The sequence below is a fragment of the Emiliania huxleyi genome, assembly GCF_000372725.1.
Source record: "Emiliania huxleyi CCMP1516 unplaced genomic scaffold EMIHUscaffold_4, whole genome shotgun sequence".
NCBI lineage: Eukaryota > Haptophyta > Isochrysidales > Noelaerhabdaceae > Emiliania > Emiliania huxleyi.
In genome coordinates, this window is record NW_005198966.1 from 681,420 (window position 1) to 701,061 (window position 19,642).

General features: G+C 61.0%; 6 protein-coding genes across 6 annotated transcripts; 1 reads left to right on the plus strand and 5 right to left on the minus strand.

Moving 5' to 3' along the window:
• Positions 1 to 2,534: 2,534 nt before the first annotated feature.
• On the minus strand, positions 2,535 to 3,605 carry EMIHUDRAFT_196126 (hypothetical protein; the record flags this gene model as incomplete). Its single annotated transcript, XM_005770448.1, has 1 exon — positions 2,535 to 3,605. The coding sequence occupies one exon, from the start codon at positions 3,603 to 3,605 to the stop codon at positions 2,535 to 2,537; it is 1,071 nt and encodes a 356-aa protein (XP_005770505.1).
• A 2,268-nt stretch (positions 3,606 to 5,873) lies between these two features.
• On the minus strand, positions 5,874 to 7,625 carry EMIHUDRAFT_196127 (hypothetical protein; the record flags this gene model as incomplete). Its single annotated transcript, XM_005770449.1, has 2 exons — positions 5,874 to 5,888; positions 6,432 to 7,625. The coding sequence occupies 2 exons, from the start codon at positions 7,623 to 7,625 to the stop codon at positions 5,874 to 5,876; spliced, it is 1,209 nt and encodes a 402-aa protein (XP_005770506.1).
• A 5,012-nt stretch (positions 7,626 to 12,637) lies between these two features.
• On the minus strand, positions 12,638 to 14,066 carry EMIHUDRAFT_432266 (hypothetical protein; the record flags this gene model as incomplete). Its single annotated transcript, XM_005770450.1, has 4 exons — positions 12,638 to 12,807; positions 12,879 to 12,946; positions 13,068 to 13,172; positions 13,360 to 14,066. A coding segment is annotated over one exon (600 nt), but the record flags the coding sequence as incomplete, so codon positions are not given.
• Positions 14,067 to 14,813: 747 nt separating this feature from the next.
• On the minus strand, positions 14,814 to 15,179 carry EMIHUDRAFT_196130 (hypothetical protein; the record flags this gene model as incomplete). Its single annotated transcript, XM_005770451.1, has 1 exon — positions 14,814 to 15,179. The coding sequence occupies one exon, from the start codon at positions 15,177 to 15,179 to the stop codon at positions 14,814 to 14,816; it is 366 nt and encodes a 121-aa protein (XP_005770508.1).
• An 817-nt stretch (positions 15,180 to 15,996) lies between these two features.
• Positions 15,997 to 17,160, plus strand: EMIHUDRAFT_461318 (hypothetical protein; the record flags this gene model as incomplete). The annotated part of the gene is made up of 1 exon (XM_005770452.1): positions 15,997 to 17,160. One exon carries the CDS (start codon positions 16,000 to 16,002, stop codon positions 17,158 to 17,160), a length of 1,161 nt encoding a protein of 386 aa, XP_005770509.1.
• Positions 17,161 to 18,739: 1,579 nt separating this feature from the next.
• On the minus strand, positions 18,740 to 19,510 carry EMIHUDRAFT_349842 (hypothetical protein; the record flags this gene model as incomplete). The annotated part of the gene is made up of 1 exon (XM_005770453.1): positions 18,740 to 19,510. A coding segment is annotated over one exon (387 nt), but the record flags the coding sequence as incomplete, so codon positions are not given.
• Between the last annotated feature and the right edge of the window lie 132 nt (positions 19,511 to 19,642).

The window sequence follows — 19,642 nt, forward strand, 5'->3', positions numbered from 1 at the left end:
ACGGCTGCTGTTACGGGGTGTGGAGGGTGAGTTGACCAGGGGGTTGTGCGCCGGGCCCTCCTGCTCGGCTCCAGCGAGTAGACAAGTCTTGTCATCAACAGAGTAGATGGATCTGACCTCGGGGCCGATGTGACCAAGCGCTGGTAGCGTGATTTACCTCACACCCATGGTCTCACAGTGTGCCGGCAGTCGCCGAGCAGTGTCGCTCACACAAGCCGCATGCCACCGAAAGCGCTGTCGAGGTTCGCCGAGCGCGGCGAAATCGGGGGACGCCGTCACCGACGAGCGCGTTGTGGTATTCACTCCGGACAAAGACGGGTACACGCACACGAGCCGCGGTCGTGTACCCGTCTTGGCGGCGAGGCGCGGGACCGTCTGTGGCGAGGTGGGTCGCGTCCCCCGATTTCCGTCAACCCAGCATCCACACCCGTTACGTCTTCGGTCCCCGCGGGAAGCCCCCCCCCCCGCGCATAGGACAACAACGTCTGTCCCACACACGCACAGACGCGCACATACATCATGCTCGGGCACCCCCCACAGTGTAGTGGTGTGAGCACACAAGTACTAGCAGAGTGCACACCTGCCTTGGCGGGTGAGGGTCGTAAGAATCAAAGCCTCTTGGTGCCAAACGTGCTCGAGCGCGCCGAAGAGAGACGATCTACGCTCGAGGGAGTTAGGGTCAGTTAGCGAAAGTCGCACGGGCAGAGGGGAGACCGAGGCCTCCGGCAGTCCGCACCGCCTCGCGAAAGGGAGGCATAAATAGTGAAAAGCCATACCCCCTAAAGCTACGGCGGCGCAAAAGTGAGACGTCGAATGCGTCATGAAACAGTGACCATTCAAAAAAGGGGTCGAAACCCTTGTGGATCGACGTAGAGTGTCCTCAACCGCCAATTGAATCGAATGTGCTCCATCTTACCCATCCGGCTTTGATCGGATCTTACATGCGATGGGAAGGGTGCGAGGTAGGATGCGTTTAGCATCCGAATCGAGTCCGCACGGTAAATTCCAAAGCCTGAAAAGGCGCTCCGAACGCGTACGGGCCGTATGTGTTTTCCGGTCATACTTCTCATCGCAGATTGTGGTTCGATCGAACCCGTGTCGTAGATTCTTCGACGACGATCGACAGATACGAACACCAAATACTCCATCTGCTTCGAGACGGGCACGCAGCTCGAACAGTTCTAAAAACGCAGTCTCGTTAAAGTGACGAAAATCGATATCGCACATGCCAATTAGGTCGGTTTGCTTCTGGAGAGCCGTCACCACCAGGTGTTCGCGCATCCGAGCCAAAAAGTCGGTGCGCGTGTTGCAGTTTCTCTTTTGGTGCAGCTTTTTGCACATGCCTGTTGATGAGAGATTTGCAATGCGCAGCATGTCGCCATGAATACGAGCTTTTGGAGCACTTGGAGTGCAGTCGGCAGTCGGCAGCCTCACATCCAGGGCCGGGGAGCTAAGAAGCGCACCAGCGGGCCGGATGATCGGCATCGGGTTACGGGCTAGAGAGCCCTAGCCCTGGGGGGTGCGCGTTCGCAGGGAAGGGGCCGTAAAGTAAACACGGGTCTCCGAGGGTTAGCTCTAACAACCTTTGACAAGATGTCAAACACTAACATTTGACAAGGTTGTTATTTTTTTGGAACGGTAATCGGTGTAACAGGCTGTTAACAGGACGCCTGTGAAAGCCCGGTGAATTGCACCTTTTGACCGGTCAAAAGTACTTCATTTTCGCTTATATTTTGCTCCAAATCGCTCAGTTCTGATCAAAACCGAGCTCATGTGGATCAAAACGTAGCCGAAAAGAGTGGTCTCGATGCAGAGTTGCATGAACTATGGGCTGTGGCTGACCTTATACTTCCGTATACTGACCTCACTTGCCCACAGCCCACCCCACACAGCCCGCTCGCCATTGTTAACAAGTATGAGCAACCTGTTAACACGAGCCTGTTAACAGGTCACCAAAAAGAAGTATCACTAACAACCTGTTATTCTTTTTGCATGTACCACCTGTTAGAGATTATAGCCTGTTAATGGTGGTTCCTAGCCTTACCGCACGCCTCCTTGCTGCGCCCATTTTGCAGCCTTCTATCTTTGGAACTGTGTGTGAAGTAGGAATAAGAGTTCCTAACTCAATGTACCAGCCGCAGCAGGTAGTATGCTGCCCCGAGGGTAGTTAACGGGTTGGCTCGTAATGTTCTCCCCTTTTCCGTAGCACCGGACGGTTCAGCCCGTTGGCGATCGCATTCTGTTGCGAGTGATACTCTTCACTGCATGTTACTAATGCCGCAGGACTCTCGGTACGGTACTGATCGCGTCTAACAGATTGTACGCTCGGCTTGTACAAGCCACCTAATTTGTATTGAGCTTAGATGTATTACATACCGTCCTCGCACAACTACTCACGAGCGTGCCGGCTGGGGTGTCAGTGTGGGCCGCGCTGGCGACCAAGGTGCTCAAGGCCGAGGCGGGCCGATTACGTTCCTGTCGATTTTCCGAGCGACGACAAACCGGTTGCGATGGGGGTGTACTATATATGCTTGTCACTTGTCGCCGCTGATTTGGTGGAGCCGGCTTTTCTTGTGTAGCTTCCGCTCTGCTTCGTTCCAGCGTTCTGGGAGCAGGTGGCTGTCATTCTTGTGCGCATCGTACTTGTGCATCAGGCGCGCATAGTCCTTTGCCGTGAGCAATGGCATTGGGCGCAGTGCGCTGTAGTTGCCATCCTCGACGCCTCGTTTGTACTGATGGCGGCGGATCTCGACGTTGCGTGCCTTGCGGAACCATGCGCCAGCGTCGTCGATGTTGTAGAAGATGTGCGCGTCATCCTCGATCCCGTGCACGGCGCGGAAGTCTAGCACCGCGTCCTTCGCGCCCATCAAGGATCTGCTGAAGGGGCGGATACCCTGGCGCCAGCCGAAATCGTCAACGATGACGAACCCTCCGACCTCGACCAGGTCGTAAAGATTGTAAAGGATGTCAATGGTTGAGTCGTACATATCGCCATCCAGCCTCAGCAGCGCAAGCCGCTCGCCGCGGCCCTTGAGCTCGGCACGCAGCCCCGGCAACGAGTCAACAAAGTATCCCGGCACCATTCGCACCCCCTCCATAGACACTCCAAACCGGTAGAAATTGCGCGTCACAGTGTCCTCGCCCTTGGCGAGCGAGGCGTTGAATTTCTTCGACGCGTAAATGGTCTCATCCGGTCGCAGGCTGCCTGAACGAGGTGGAGGCAGCCCCTGGAACGAGTCGCACAGGTACACGCGCCGCTGCATCTGATAAACCTCGATCACCGCCTTGGCAAAGATGGACATTCCGCCGCGCCACACGCCGCACTCGACGTAGCTTCCAGCGACGCTGGCACTGCGCGCGTTGAGGAGGAGCGTGGCAACGTTCTGCAAACGTTTATGGCCGGCCATCGTCGTGCCGAGCTTGGGCCATGGGCCGCCCTGAATGTACATCTTCATGCACGTGAGATATTTAGCCTGCGTCACTGCGGCTTCACACATGAGCGAAGAGCTCGTTAGAAGGCCAGCAAGCATCCGCAGATAAGCAGCTTCCACGTCGACAGGCGCGTGAAGCGCATCATGGCCAATGCCGGACTCCGCCTGAATCATTGTGAGCTCACGGACCCAGTCCAGTGGCGGCGAAAGCAGCGTTTGAGGGGTCGCGAGAAGAGCGAGCAACATGACGGGCGGCTTTTCTTTTTTGTCGCTCGGTCCAGCGTCCACCCATACCGCGTTGGTGTCCAGTCCGAGCCTGGCTGTTCTTCACCTTTCTACCTACCTACCTACGAGGTTTGGATGGAGACAGAGTGCGGTGAAGGACCGCAGGTTAGGGACCGATCGCCGCCGCTCACGCCAGCGGACGGTCGTCGTCAGTGGTTTTAGCTACGCCACCGTCTACCTCGTGCGACATGCGCTCGCCGGCATCGAGCGAGCAACGTGTTCGACCGAGCGGCAGCTTGCTGTGTGTGCGTTGTTATGACCCCCCCCCAATGAACACACCAGTGAGAGCCGAGGTTGCAGGACAATGCGAGGTACAGGGAGTGCCGCGCCGAGTGGTGGAAGCGGCGACAGAGAGCGTAGAAAGTGAGAAGGTGCTTGTGAACGGGCGTTAGCGGTCTACGCGTGTTTTTTATGAACACACACACACACGCGACACGGCGCTGATCCGCTGTGGGTCCGCGTCGCGCGACGCGTTCAGGCCAAGATTGAAGATATGAAAAGCTACCCGCGACGGTAGGTACCGTCGCCTCCAGAAAGCCTGCGGCGGCCTTAGCGGCAAAATTAAGGCTGCTACCAGCCCGGTGAGCGTGACGCGGGAGGGGCGCCGCGCCGCTAGGCCGAGCGTTTTTGATCTCTGGGTGAGTGGGGGGCCGAGCCGCCTCGGGGTGGCGGGCGGGCGGGCGTTTTGAAAAACAGAAAACAGAAAACAAGAGGGGGCCCGGGGCCCGGTCCCCCCACTGGGAGTAGAAAATACGCCCAAGGGGGCCAAGGAGGCGGCGCGGGGAAGCAGCATCAGCGATCAGGTGAGAGCAGGAAGGATGGCGCTTAGGGTCGGCCAAGGGGTCGGCTTTGAACAAGGGTTTCCAGGTTTTAGATCAGTATTGGTGTCGGCACACAACCCCACATGAGGTCAGCGGCGCGCAGTGCCTCTCTCGGGCAGACTCTCGCAGGCTGATTTTGGCTGTTTTCGAGCTTGTTTTTGTTTTCACAGTCTAGGGGGCCCGACCCCCTCAGAGGCGGCGGGCGGGCGCCCACTCACCCAGAGATCAAAAACGCTCGGCCCTAGCTCGCCCACGCGCCACGCCTCCCGACCTGTCTGCGGCTTGTTTGGGCAGCCAGTGATGTGGCCATTTATTGGTATAGCCCCCCAGAACAATCAAACACTCTACGGCCAAAACAATCAAATGGTGGTAAGATTTACCACGACTTCTGAAGCAAAATCTGACAAAAATCGGAGACGGGACGCGGCTGAGCTCTCGCAGCCCCTCGGACGATCCGCGCGACCCAATCAGCAATCAAACACACTTCGGGTGTACAGTTGAGTGACGATCCCCGCGCGTGCCGTTCGATGCCGTGCATCTCCCCCCCGCTCGAGATTTCCCGCTGGCCAGCGTGCGGTCGACACCTGTACACATAGCCGAGACGCGAGAGAGTTTAGCGTACGTGTCTTCGATTTGCCCTCCCACGCAATACGAGCTAGACTTCCAGCCGACACACTAGAGAGTAAACGAAATCTCGAGACGCCCCGCAAGAGAACCCCCTCGCCCCCGGGGGCCCGTTGAAAATACCCAGGCGCCGGGGCGCGCGCGGCCGCCTCGAGCGCCCGCTGATCGAGATCAATGTTGGCTGAGCGCTGCCGCTACTGGTGTCGGCCAGGCGGCAAGCACGACGAAGCTCGCTATTGCCAACAGACATGTTGGAGGCCTCGCCAAACCTCTTCGCGCTAATTAAACCGTCTACAAAATAAGGGACCCCACAAGCTTTTGACGACATTTGACGACATTTTGACGACACCGTCCGGGCGGGGACCTGTTCCTTTTTACCCATCTCACAGTAGAGGTGTCCGTTTTTATTTATTTATTTATTGACGACATTTGAGATTTGTACCGAGGTTGGAACCGTAGCCGAGAGACATCGATCTCATCGTGACAGGTGACAGTTGAGAGAGAGAGAGAGAGAGAGAGAGAGAGAGAGAGAGAGAGAGAGAGAGAGAGAGAGAGAGAGAGAGAGAGAGAGAGAGAGAGAGAGAGAGAGAGAGAGAGAGAGTTGTTTGTGTTTTGACACTGGCGAATGAGGATGTACTACACAAAAGGAACAAAAATACGCTGATTCTAGTTCCTGAGAGGGTGCAGCTCCCTGGAGAGGCTGAGCGCGCGGCTAGGCGCGCGGATCCTATATGGGAGCCTATACACAAAAGCGCGGAAGGGCGCTAAGGAGAGTCCGAGAGAGATGCCGTCCTCCTTCCTAAAAGGAAGGTAGCGTGAAGAGGTGAGTTATAAACAGGGAAAGTGAGTGCGCTATGAACTCTCGAGTGTGATGCGCTTGTGCGTGACTTGAGGGAAAGTGAGCGCGCTATGAACGTGTGAGTGTGAGTGCGCTTGGGGGTGAGAGGACGAGTGTGCCGGGCCGGCACAAGGACCAGGTCCGCCCCCCCCCCCCCCTCCCCCCCTTTGCATCCCACGGAATACGCGAGGTGCGCGCAGCACGCGCAGACCTTGCCCCTTGGCAAAACTGACTTGCTCAGGCTCTTGTAGGGGGGCAGGGAGGCTCCGCCAGGTCTGCGGAGCTGATAAGCGGAACATTGGGTGTGCAGCACTGGCACTCGGTGTTTGGCTCACAGTGCCCGGGCGGGCACTGTGGAGACCGCCCCTCACGCATGCACTTCACGATGCATCTCGGAGGGGAACGGAAGAAACTGGTGCCAGGGCCTTTCACCTTCTGCCAGTACAACCACGCGTTCTTGCCTTCCGTTGCGCAATTGCTTTTGCACTCGATTGCTGCCGTTGAGTGCGTGGATCGTTCGTAAGACGCAGACACCTGTTCGTAAGTTTCTTGTTCATACTCTGTCGTCATTGAGATGGAGGCCCCGAAGAGCTTGAACGATCCACTCACCTGCGTCGTGGTGCCGATGGACACGGTGGTGCTGCGGCTCGTAAGCCAGCTCAACTCGGAACTGCTGGATTCTTCATATGTGTACGTGGTTGTCGGATTCGCACCGTCGGAGGCATAAATGCGCCACTCACTCTCGACCTCGACCTCAATGACGATCCCTCGGCATATCAGTTTCTTCTGACCGCAATAATCGCCGAAGCATTTGATCCCGATCACCGAAGTCGACGGTTTGTAGCATTCCCCAATCCCACTTTGCCGCCTCGAGGAGCTGAATTTTGAGGTTTCGTATTCTTCGGAGGTCCACCGGCCTCCTGATTTGAGCTTATTGCAACGCAAACGGAGGCTGTCGCAGTAACGGCCTTTGCACTTCACTGCCGTCACGACGTAGTCCGGTGCGCACTTGCCGGACCCGCTATTTTCCTCCGAGAACCACTCGGTATATGTGGTAAGTGCCGAAGAAAAGTTGGTCGACTCAATTTGTGATGCTTTCAGTTGCATAGAGTCGCAGTACTTGCCACTGCACCGCACACCGGTGATGACGCCATAGTTGCTCGGGTCCGACCAGCCTTGTTCCTCGCTAAACGAAGGAATGTCGGCATAGTCGCCCTGGGTCGAAGCGACAAAGAGCTGGCTCTCAGTGGCGGAAGCCTCCACCTCCTCGTCCACCTCCTCCTCAAGCTCGGCAGCACCGTCCACTGCCAGCGTGCCTTGGCCGTCGTCCTCAGCCAGCGTGACTTTGCCGTCGTTGCTATCGTACCAGGAAGGGAACCCATGGAGTTCGCCGACTCCGGGAGCCTCGTCCTCTTGCCAAGGCAGGCGGCGGTTCTCGTTTGCCGTCAGAATGCCATCGCCGTCCGCGTCTACGAGCGCAAAGTACTCGGCTGCCACGCTAGTGTTCTCGGACGCGAAGTCGTTCTCGGACGGGACAGCTGGCACGGGCGCGGTGTTATCGGGCGTGGTGTGATTGAGTGGCACCGACGCGCCGAGGAGGATGGAGGAGAGCACAGCGAAAAACATAATGGGCGTGACTCGATCCAAGGAGACGTCGGAGAAAGGCAAGGCGCCTGTTCGGGAATTTCTTTTCGTTGTAAAATTCTTTTTAAGCAACTTGAAAAACGTTCTCTTTTATATCAGACACTAACTATCGTCATACCAGCTGTCATACCAGAGATGCTTGTCAGTGCTGTCTAGTGCTGTCGGGTGCTTGTCTGGGGGCTCGGCCGAACGAGGGGAACACCACGTCTGAGGCTAGAGCAGACTGCTCCGCCTCTAGCAATATCGCCGGCCGTAAGGCACGGACGAGACCACGTGTGGGTTCGTGTGTGAGCTCCGCCTCGAGGGCTCCGCTCGGCTGATCTCGGCTCCGCTCGGCCCCACTCTGTTTTACTATCGGCAAAATACCCGGTATTTCCAGGTATACCCGGGTTTTCCCCAGGTATATCCGCAAAATACCCGGTATTTTGCCAATTTGGCTGAATTTGGCCGCAAACCAGCCTCAGACTCGGCTCAGATCCCGAAAAAATGATGATTCCACGGAGTTTCGTAATTTAAAAATTCGTCTTGTGCTTTCGCCTGCGGAAACGACCAGCTCCCCCATTCGTGTCCCCGCCCGCCGGTCTCATCAGAGAACTCCGGAAGCTCCGTTCCAGTGAGGGGTCACTGTGCAGCTCTTCGCTATGCCAGAGACCCCCAAGGCTACGGCGCCGGACTGGGTGAGCTCCCCTCCGTACCGGCCTTACACACGTAGCATTCACAACGCCTTGCCCGCGGCCAGTTCCGCCTCGCCTCACCACTGAGCGCCCTGCGGCCCCTGCGCAGGCCCTTTCTTCGACCTCGCTCAAAGCGACGCGTCGGGTGTGGGCTGCTCCCTTGCCCCGTCACCCGCCGCCCCCTCGCCGGCCGCCTCACCGCGCACAGATCGCTCGCCTGCTCGCCGCATGAGGGTATGTGGTGCATGTGGTGCGTGTGCGCGCGCAGCGTGTGCACGGCGGGAATCCCCACCCCTGCCCTCAGTCGCGCGTGCGCCGCGCGCCCCCGCCCCCGCCCCCGCTCTCCCCTTCCACGGTTCAACACAACACACAACAAGTGCTCGTCTTTTCCACCTCGGGTTGCAAGGATCCTTGCAAGCACGTGCACATGTGCATGCACATGGGGTTGTCTGTTTTCTTTCTTTTTTTACCCACCGTGTGTTTCCCCTTTCCTATGGACGCCCTCCTCACAGGCTAGCTGCCTACTGCCAGCCCTATCTCGCACTCACTCACGGGTGATATGACAATTCATTGGGCGAGCGTGCGGTGAAGGTCGACGGCACCCTGGCGAGAGTAGAGGCCCCACCCACCAGGCTGTTTACCTGTGTTAGTGCCAGTGCGCGCCAGTCCCGTGCCCAGTGTCGCGCGACTTTTTTTCTCTTTTGCTGATAGCCCTGGTTCTCATGCCTGTCTGCTATTGCCGCAGCCGCTTCACAGCTGCTCCTGTGGGAAGAGACCCAGGGAGGAGCAGCGTGAGCGTCTGCAGCGACAGTCGCTCAAACTGCGCGCCCCTGCGGAGCCGGGCGCAGTGATGCTCTCGTCAAATGGGCGGCGGATCCCGGTCAAGCACCCACCCGGTGGCCAGCGCCCCGCTCCCACAGCTACCAGGTGCGCGCGCGCTCCCGTTGTGAGCCCCGCCGCAAATGGCGTCGAAGACGGGGTTGTTCGGGTGAATACTCCCTCACGCTATGCACTGTAGGCGCGATCACTCTCCGCGCTGATAGCGGAGGTGTCGGGTACAGCACGCCGTCCGGTAGGTCCTGCACGCAGGTCACTCCAGGCACGCCAAAGAGCTCGACATGCGCTCTCGCGCTCCTTGTGGCTCGGCTCCACCAGCCTCTGAACCTAATGCTTCGCTTCGACGGTGAGCGCCACCGTGCCCCACGCCCGCTTCGATCTCCCAAGCTCGCCGCGCCTTTTCGCACGCGCGAGTCGCTTGCGGCCCCCGCTTGCTCGCTCTCTGTCGCTGCGGGCCTCACCACCAAAGCAGCCGCCGCCCCGCCCTCTCTTCTACCCTGCTGCCGACCGCTCCTCCGAACTCCGCGCGTCGCCGCAGGTGTACGCAGCCGCCGACCTCTCCTCGGGTGCCGTCGAGCGCAGTTCACTTTGCCGTTTCCCTCCGTTGCCGCTCGTCGACGCAACTCCTTGCGGGCTAGTAGTCTTGCCGCTGCCGGCACTCGCCGCCGCTCCTCTGCGCCCTGTCTGCACCGCACCGGTCCCACAGCGGGCCGCGGGGGCAGCCGAGGCCGAGTACCTCTTGCTGCTGCGCCTACCCACTTCGCGCCGGGGGACAGCGGAGCGGACAGGTGTCTCGTGTATCCGCCGCCCGTAGTGGCTAGTGCAGTGTGTGGCGCCGTCTCATCTGAGCACCGTAGATGCGGCTCGGAGTTTCCTGGGCTCGCCATTTGAGTCCACTTCAATTTTGGTACAATCACACATACCAGACTACCTAAATTTGTGGGGTTCCTTCACGCCGGGTGCTGCGGTGCCCCCGCGACGGGCGTCGTGACGATGCCGAACGCGCCCGGCCGCTGTCGGTAGATGGCTCCCGCCTGACCGCCGGCGTTGACAAAGACGGTGCCGTCCGGCAGCGCCCAGTTGCCCGCATTCGCGCCAAATACGACGATGCTCGTCGCCGAGCACATAGACACGTGGATCCTCTGGACGCGCTCCACACGATCGCCAAACTTGCCCTTGAGATCTTGAAAGCCGTCGTCAAGGGTGCGAACGAGCGCCCGTCGAGTCGCCTCGCCAGCTGACGCGCCGTGGTGCCATGCATGCCACTGAGCAACGGCAAGCCCGGTGCCCAGAGCGACGCCTCTCCCTGCTCGCCAGGGTACTTTGAGCGAGATCGAGGCGTCGCTGCCAAGCCTGTGCATCTGATTAATTGTCAAAATTCCTGTCGACACCTCGACACCAAACCTCGACACCGACTCGACACCTCGACACCCCATGCCAACTCGACCAACTCGACACCCCTCGACACCCCTCGACACCCCTCGACACCCCTCGACACCATCTAGGCTGAAACCATGCTCGTCCGTGCACCCCTCGACACCCCTCGACACCCCTCGACACCCCTCGACACCCCTCGACACCGCTCGACACCGCTCGACACCGCTCGAACCACTCGACACCGCTCATATCCAGCCGGCGGCCTGCCAGCGGCTCTCTTCTTGCTCTTCTGACTGCAAAACATTATAATCCCCCCCTACCCCCCCCCCTCGCCGCCGGGCCAGCCGCCGTCGAGCCCGCCGAAGCGGCGCTGGCGGCGACGGCGGCGGTGTCGGCAGGGGAGGCGCCGTGGGAGGGTGCCGCTGCCGCGGCTGCCGCGGCTACCCCCGCTGATGGCAGCTTTGCTGCCATGCAGATCGCTGCGAACAACAGGCTGGATGCCTAGGCCCCCACCAGGCCCCCACCAGGCCTGCGCGTTCCAACCGGTCCTCTCTCGGACGCAAGCTCATGTGTTCTACTGTGGAGCAGTGTGCTGTGGGGAGAGCTAGGGGAGAGGCGAGGATGGTTTCATTGGTTACAGCAGTTCTGCTATTGAGTATAGCCCCGCGCTAGCCACACGGACGCTCGACACCGCTCGACACCTTGCGCCACCACGCAACTCGACACCCGCTCGACACGCTCGACACGCTCGACACGCTCGACACCCTCGACACCCCTCGACACCCCTCGACACGGACAAGCATGGTTTCAGCCTCGACAGGCCTCGACAGGCCTCGACAGGCCTCGACAGGCCTCGACACCTCTATTTAAAATATCGCCAGGGCCCACACGCAACATGGCCCAAAAAAAAAAGGAAAACTTCGTGTTGCTGTTGGGGAGTCGAGATATTGAGATTGTGACTAGGAGGGAGGGACGCTGGGGATTGTCAAAGGTATACCCTTGGAATGGCCGGATCCAGCCTTGAAAGTACGAGATCGCGCGCGCTTCGCGCGCTGCACCGCCTGTTCTCGACTCCGCGGCTGAGTGACGACGCGTGCCGTGTGCCAGCAGAGTTGGGCGCGCACGGCGCGACGGCGCCGGCGAGGGAAGGCGCGGGTGCGGCGGCCGCCGGCGGTCGTACCGCTCGCCGGCCAGCGCAGCAGCGGCCAGCGCAGCAGCGGCCAGCGCAGCGGCCGCCGGCGCAGGCCAGCAGCCAGAGCAGCCGGTGCGCGCCTTGCGAGGCGAGTACTGCCGCCCGGCAGCCTTGAGGCGGCCAGGCGGCAGTACTCGTTCGAATGTTGCGAGCCGTGCGCGCGCCGAGGCGCGCGCGGCGCGCGCCCGCCCGGCTGCCAGTAGGAGGCGGCGCAATATGGCCATAGTACAGCCCTTGAGGAGGAGGAATAGGCTGGCTGGCAGTGCTGTATGCCGCCGAGGGGCAGTTTTGGGGTGCTGACCCACGCCCAGGGGGCTGCAGAACGCGTCCGCAACCGGGACAACCCGCCCCCCCAGCCGAGGCCGGTCGAAGCCCACTTGGGCACAGCCATGAGGAGTCCTCTTGGTGCTCCTGGCGGCCGTTTGAACCTCGGGCGCGCGCCGATGGGGGGGGGGGTCTTGCTTGCTCCACACCGAGCGCCATCGGTCCGGACCGGTGCGCCCAATGAGGGTAGGCCTGCACAAGCGACAAGGTCTGAGCCGCGGGCGCTCGGCGCAAAGTGCAGTGTCACGCTCGCACGCGAAGGGGACACAATGGGAAATCCTCGTTTCCTATTCACTCGGTCCCCCAACGGAAGAGGCGTGAGGCCTCGCTCCTATTGGAACACTCCAACATCAGATTCGAGATTTGCCTCTCGTGCGGTCCCCTTTTAAATAAATAAATAAAAACGGACACCTCTACTGTGAGATGGGTAAAAATGAGGGTTGAGGCGGTGCGAGAGAAAGCAGAAAGCTATTTTCTTTTTTGGGTCCTGTGGCGTGTGGGCACCCTAAAATAGGGGTTCTTGCGCGTGTGGGGGGGGCGCGTTTGTTTGTGCACGTCTAAGAGTTCTTTCTTCGGTGAATGCTTTCAATCAATTTTAGTCATGTTACTACATACTAGTGGTGCAGTATCTCTCGAAACTCTCCCACGGCCTTGCCCTTGCCGCCTCCGTCCTCGCAACGACCACTAGTCTCGTCGCCAGCTCCGCCCCCACTCCTGCCGCCGCCGCCGCCGCGCCGCGCCTCGACACCGGAGAGCATGCCTAACGCATGGTCCAACCTCGCTCAGTCTCGGCCAACTCCCGACCGCGGCGGCTGACGCCGGTGCGGCCGCCCTGCACGAAGGCGGAGAAGAGCAAGTTCTCGGAGAGCATGATGGCGAGGTCGGCGCGGAAGAGGCTCCTGCGGCCGAGATCGCACCCGAGATCACATCCGAGATCACGCGCGAGACGACATGAGATGGCCCGAGATGGCCCGAGATGACATCTGAGATCACCCGAGATGACCCGAGATGAGCAGGCACCTCTGCGCAGTCCGCGGCGCCGCCGCAATCTGCCGCCGCCGCACTGCAGGCGAGGCAAAGGACTCTGCGCTTATGCCGTGCCTCCGCTCGAGCAGGTGGCCGCGCCTAGGGTTGGGGCGGGGGTTGGGCTGTGGCTAGGGCTAAGGGAAGATGGGCTGTGATCCCGCGAGCAGACGTGCCGGAGGAGTTGCAGTACTCGTTTCGTGTGGTTGTTGTTGCGCGTGCTCCCTCGTCTCGGCTAGAGGTCTCGGGCAAGTCTCGGCTAGGTGCCAGATCTCGGCTAGTCTCGCGCCAGAAGGCGGCGAGCAGCACGCCGAGCGAGGCGCGGAAGGCGGCGCGGTAGGGCGGCGCGACGGCCCAGAGGCGGAGCAGCACCTGTTCATCATGAACTGTCATCAATCATCGACAGTGCGGAGGGCGATCCGCCGGGAGGGCGGCGCGACGGCGCAAGAAAGCGCCTCGTGGTCGACCATGTAGGCGGCGGCGCCGAGCAGGTGCGCCGCGTCGGACAAGAGCCCGCCGCCGAGCCGAAAGATGAAGGTTGTCCAGATTCCAGTCGCAAACATGGCGGCGGCGAAGCGGCGCGTCGCGGCCGAGCCTGCCGACTGGAAGACGCGGCCCATGCACGCCCAGCCCGCCAGCCACAGCGCGTGGTGCGTCCAGCGAGGCACGCCCTTGCGGATCGTGAACGAGATGGTCGCCGGGAATTTGGTGGGAGACTCGGAGGTGCGGAGGTAGTAGAGCAGGCACGGCACCACCGAGCAGGCGTGGTACAGCCGGCGGGCCGAGCGGAGCAGCTCCTCGTCCCGCGCCGTCAGCCGCGAGAGCAGCGCCGCCGACTCGTCGTCGATCCGGCGCTCGAGTTGGCGGAGGCGGGCGGCCAAGCGCCCGAGGAGGGTCTCCTCGCCGTTTGGAGTCATGCCATTTGTGACGTCGCCGAGGCGCGAGATCAGGCGATCCAGTGCGCTCGGCCCGCCGGGCATATCTCTGGACGCTCTCCTCTCTCTCTCTCCTCTCTGTTTGAGAGCAGCGATCCCTCTTACCGTTGCAGGGGGGGCAACCCGTTTCGCACAGTGCTGTGAATCGAGCGGCAACCAACAGCTCTCAGGACCCCCCAGTGCTGGGGTGCTGCCAGCAACCAACCAACTCACCGGCGAGCGGAGCGAGCCGAAGAGCTGGGGCCGAATTGGCGCTGTGAACGTCGTTTGTTTGAATCGATGTTTCGGCGGGCACGTCGCACCTACGTGGCGGGCCGCCAGGGGCCCGGCAGCAGGGCGCCCCCGCGCGGATGCCGACGAGGATCACGGTGCGCTATCTGGGCTCGGAGGTCGGTCGGCAAAAAGGGCGAACCACGTACCGGTACCCGAACAAGCATGAACCATGCATGATCCAGAGAACGGGGCATTGCACCTACATAGTGCGGGACCTGGGGCAGCAACCAACAACCTGGATGGGGACGGGGTGCTGCGCAACCGACGCCAACCAGCAGCGTTCACAGCACAGTGCGAAACTAGGGTTGCAACCTGGTAATAAGACGGCTCGCAGCCCCGCTCTCAATCCTAGAAGTCGAAAGCTACTCCTCGCAATCGTAGCATCTCTGTACGATTGCTAGCACCTACGCTCGCAATCCTACATCTTCTAGGACTAAGAGCAGCTCCGCTCCCAAGGTGACTGGTGACGCCTACGTACGACTACTACCAGCGCGCTCGCAATCCGAGCAAAGTCTAGGATTGCGAGCAGCAATGCTCACAATCCGAGCAACATGCCTCCGATTGCGAGCAGTAGCGCTCGCAATCCTACATCTTGTAGGACTATGACTCTATGAGCGGCGGCGCTCACAATCGTACCCAAGATCCAAGGATTGCTAGCAGCGCACAGAGGGCACTCGCTCGGCGTGGACTGGCCGAGCACGGCAGCCTCCACCGTGGCCACGCCGCCCAGCTTGTCCTGAAGCATCTCGATGTGCATGGCGCGGTCGGCGCGCTCCCAGCACCAGCCGACGCAGCCCAGAAGCGCCACGTGGCTCGCGGCGCGGCGTAGCAGCCTCGCGCTGCCAGCGGGCAGCGCGGTGTGGCGCGAGGCAAGCGCTGGCCGCCGCAAGGCAGCAAGCATGGGGAACAGGGGGGGGGGACCGAACAAGAAGGCGCTTGGCACGTCATCGCGACACGCCCAGGTGAGTACTCACCCACACGTGTGTGTGTGTGTGTGTGTGTGTGTGTGTGTGTGTGTGTGTGTGTGTGTGTGTGTGTGTGTGTGTGTGTGTGTGTGTGTGTGTGTGTGTGTGTGCGTGTGTGTGTGTGTGTGTGTGTGTGTGTGTGTGTGTGTGTGTGTGTGTGTGTGTGTGTGTGTGTGTGTGTGTGTGTGACACAATGCAGAGCGCATCTCTCTCTCTGTTGTGCGAGGCGTGAACCGCGCCATTCGCTCTCACCTGGCAACCCTGTCTGCACGTCTCGCGCGCGCGTGAACAGGGCTCCAGGCCCCAAATTACGTGTGAGTGTTAGAGTTGTCTGATATTGCTAAATCTCTCTCTCTCTCTCTCTCTCTCTCTCTCTCTCTCTCTCTCTCTCTCTCTCTCTCTCTCTCTCTCTCTCTCTCTCTCTCTCTCTCTCTCTCTCTCTCTCTCTCTCTCTCTCTCTCTCTCTCTCTCTCTGTGTGTGTGTGTGTGTGTGTGTGTGTGTGTGTGTGTGTGTGTGTGTGTGTCACTCACACGCCAGGTGCCGACAAAGCCGGCTTCCCACCTCACCATCTCGCCTTCTCTGTCGCTCTCCTGGCCCAGTGTGTCAAGTCTGAGATGTCCCAGACCGTACTTATCTTGGGTGACGAAGCCCACTCTACGCCCGGCGCCGAAACAAAGAAAGAAAACGAAAATTTCGGATTTATTTTTTTGCGTTCGCGGCATGGCTGAGATCGATCGTTTAACCGCTTCACCCTCATGTCGCCTGCACTCGCTTTAGGAACAGCGCCTGGTAACGATTGCGGCGATCGGCTGGCAGGCGACCCGATGCGGCCCGCTGCATGTGTCGTGCATGAGTTCGGAGGCTCGGTTGTACCGCAGACCGTCGCCGCTGCTGCAGTGCGTGCTGCTCCTGAAGACGGCGGTGACGTCTGCAACAGCTGCAACCTGCACGAGTGGGCGCCGTTTCGGGCAGACTGTGATGGTGTGCGCGTCGACCCGAGTTGGTGGGCTTCGCTCGCGCCAGAGCATAGAGCTCTCATGAGCGGTGCCGTGGTGGTCACCGTGAGCGAGGCTCCGATTGACGTGCCTCACGCGGCCGAGATTCGCACGCATGCGGGTTGCGGCGCGCTCTACAATGCATATAACGCCGGCTTTGCCTTTCATCACTGGCGACACATGCAGCCAGCAGCGCATCTGGTCGCTCTCGCGCCTTCCGACCGTGACGTTCTGGAGTCAGTCGCGATCCGGCACGCCGTGTACAACGGAAGGAAACTCAACGAAGAGGATCTGGAGAGTTTGCCGGCTCTGATCAGTGCTCTCACAGAGGCGATACGTGCCGTCGGCGGCCAAGCGTTTGTCAAGACAGCAGAGAAGTCGGCGAAGAACGACGTGCCGCTTCGACCGCACGCCACCGCGCAGAGCGCGCTGACGGAGCTCACCTCGAGCGAGGATGTGCTGCGGCAGTCGCTCAGCGGCGGAGCGGCTGGTCGCGCGCGCTACCTCGTCGTCCAGCCGTGGGAGCACGGCATCAGCGCGCACAACGAGTGGCGCCTGATCGTATGCGGCGGGCGTGTGGCCGGCATCTCGCAGCAAACTTGGCGACGCGCTGCTGGCCACACGGAGGCATCGGCGCGCGCCGCCGTGCCATCACTGATCCGCCTTTGGCAGGAGCTCGCGCCCCTCTCGCCGTACGCGGACTGCGTCGTCGATGCGCACGTGGACAGCTCAAGCGGCCGCGCAAAGCTGATTGAGGTGAATGCGTGCGGGTGGTGGGGGCCCAGCGGCAGCGCTCTCTTCCACTACGAACGCGACCATGAGCTACTGCGCGATCCGGACAGGCTGCCGGTGCGCGTCGTTGTGGAGACGGCGGATGAGCATACGGTACCTCTCCCGAACGTGCCATGGAGGCGGTGCTGAGCATTTGAGGCGGTGCTCGAGCGGAGGCGCAGCAAATTTTCTTAGGAGGATATTTTGTTCATGCACATGAGTTATTTATATACAGCACGTCGGTCGTCGCGGCGCGCGAAGAGAGAGTGACTGTATACGTGAGAGCGTGCGCGCGCCGTCGTGTGCCAATATACATGTATCTACAGCGAAGCGTTGGCGAGAGCATGTATTTATAGTATTAAGTCTCGTTTGAAAATTATGATTTTGAGATCAATGTCAACCGTCGCGCATGGCTCTAAGACGATCTTCAAACGTTGGGGGCGATCTGCCTAAAGGGTGATGCTCTGCGCTGTAAACAGGCCGTCTCATCGTTGTCGCTGCGCTGTGAGTAGGCTGCCTCCTGTACGGTGCCGAAGGCAAAGCCGGCGCCGGCGCGGTCGCGGTGTTGCCGTTTTGCTGGAAGAAGGCTTCGCACGCCTGCCGGAACGAGAGCAGCGCGCCCTTGCCACCATCGGCGCGTCCCCAGCTGGTGCCTTGCGCCTCGTAGACGAATTGGGGCGACTCCTTGAGCGAAAGGCGAAAGCAATCGGCTTCGACCCTGTTCTTCTTGATGTAGCCAGGCGCGTTGCGCACGAGCGCCGCCGGCACGAGGGCGTAGCCCCATGGGAGCTTGCGCGCCGATCGCAAGTACGGGAAGAGATGCCACTCGGGCGGCCAAGGCAGGCCGTGCGCATGCGTGGTCCAAAAAGCGTCGGAGCCCTGAATAAAGTCGTCGAGCAGCCCGCGCGGAACCATGAAGAAGCCGTCAAAGTACGCGGGGTTCGACTCCTTCATCATCATCACCATCCGCCTCGGCGTCATCGTCACCGGCGACGGCACGCGATCAAAGAAGGCCACGTCGGGCCGCGTCCGAATCACCCAGGAGTACGTCAGGTTGCTCGTGCGCTCATGCTGCACGGCGGTGTTGAAGCAGCGATTGATCCACATGTACTGCAGGTAGCCGGCGAGGCCGCCGCCACGATTGCTCTTCTTCATGTTCATCTGGCAGACCTTGGTGCGTCCCATCTCCTCGCTCGCGCAGTCGCTCGTCTCGGTCAGGTCGGTCTGCACCGGCTTCAGATATCGGAGCACGATCTGCAGGCGCGGATCGTCGCGTTTGACGGTGTCACCCTTGGCGCCGTGCATACCCATGCCAGGTGCGAACGCCGTGTGGTCCCATCCCAAATGCAGGTGCAAGAAGAGGTCGGCCGGCACGAGCTGCGCGTCCAGCAGGTGCCGCTTCACAGACTTGTACACGAGCGGCGAAAGCAGCGTCCGCACCGCGCCCACCATGCACACCGCCACGCGCTGCCGCGACAAATCGCTGAGCCTCAGCGGGTCGGTCATCGCGGGCCACTTCACGTCGGAGGTCATCGTGTCGGCGAAGGGCACCGGCATCGCGGAGCAGCCCCGTTCTCAATCCTGAAGTCGAAGGATTGTGCGGCATCGCCCCCCCCCCACCCAATCGTAGCATCTCTTGCGATGTGACGCCCCAAGGTGACTGGTGACGCCTACGTACGACTACTACCAGCGCGCTCGCAATCCGAGCAAAGTCTAGGATTGCGAGCAGGAAAAGAGAGAGATTTTTTTTTAGCAATACCAAACGCGCCCGGCCCCGCCGGCCGTGCCAACGCAGTGGCCCGCCGCCGCCTCGCCGTCGCCTCTGCCCGCCGCCGCCTTGGCGCGCGAGAAGCGCGACGAGGCGCGGCGCACCGAGTGGCGCAGCTCCTTGACAATGACAGCCTGCTGGTCCGCCTCGCGCCGCACCGTCGCCAGCTCCGCCGCGAGCTTCGCCACCGTCCTCGCGTGAGAGAGCCGCGCCTCGGCCTGCGCGAGAGCGCGCGCTCTCTCGTCGAGCCCTTCGGCCATGATGCTCACGAGACGGCGGTTCTCCGCGGCAAACTCTGTTATGCTTGTCGCTTGCTGCACGCAGGCGGCGCAGAAGCGCGCCGAGGCGGTGCGGCAGCCCCAGCAGTCCATTTTTTGGAGGCGACAGCCTCGCCCTCACCGCCGACGGCGGTGTATGGAGCTGGGGCGATGGCTCCTCTGGCAAGCTGGGCCACGGCGACTGGCAGGGCCAGCCTCTGCCCAAGAAGGTCGAGGCATTGTCCATTGACTGCGCGGCGCGTCGTCGCTGTGTTGGCAGGAGGTGACCACAACATCGCCCTCACCGCCGACGGCGCCGTCTGGAGCTGGGGCGAGGGAGGCTCTGGCAAGCTGGGCCACGGCGACCAGCAGCTCGAGCTGCTGCCAAAGAAGGTCGAAAAGGGTGGGCGCCGGGGCAGTGAGAAGGTGGGGTGGGGTGTCCGTGTAAAGAGTAAAGTGCTGCTGCTCCCACGTCCCAGGCCGGCCAATCGCCGCGGGCCATCTCACCGGGAGTCCTCCTCCGTTTTGGTTTCATTTTCGACGTTTCGATTAATGTACAGGGCTAGAGCCCGACACCACCCACTCCCCGCCCGCTCCGCTGTCGTGC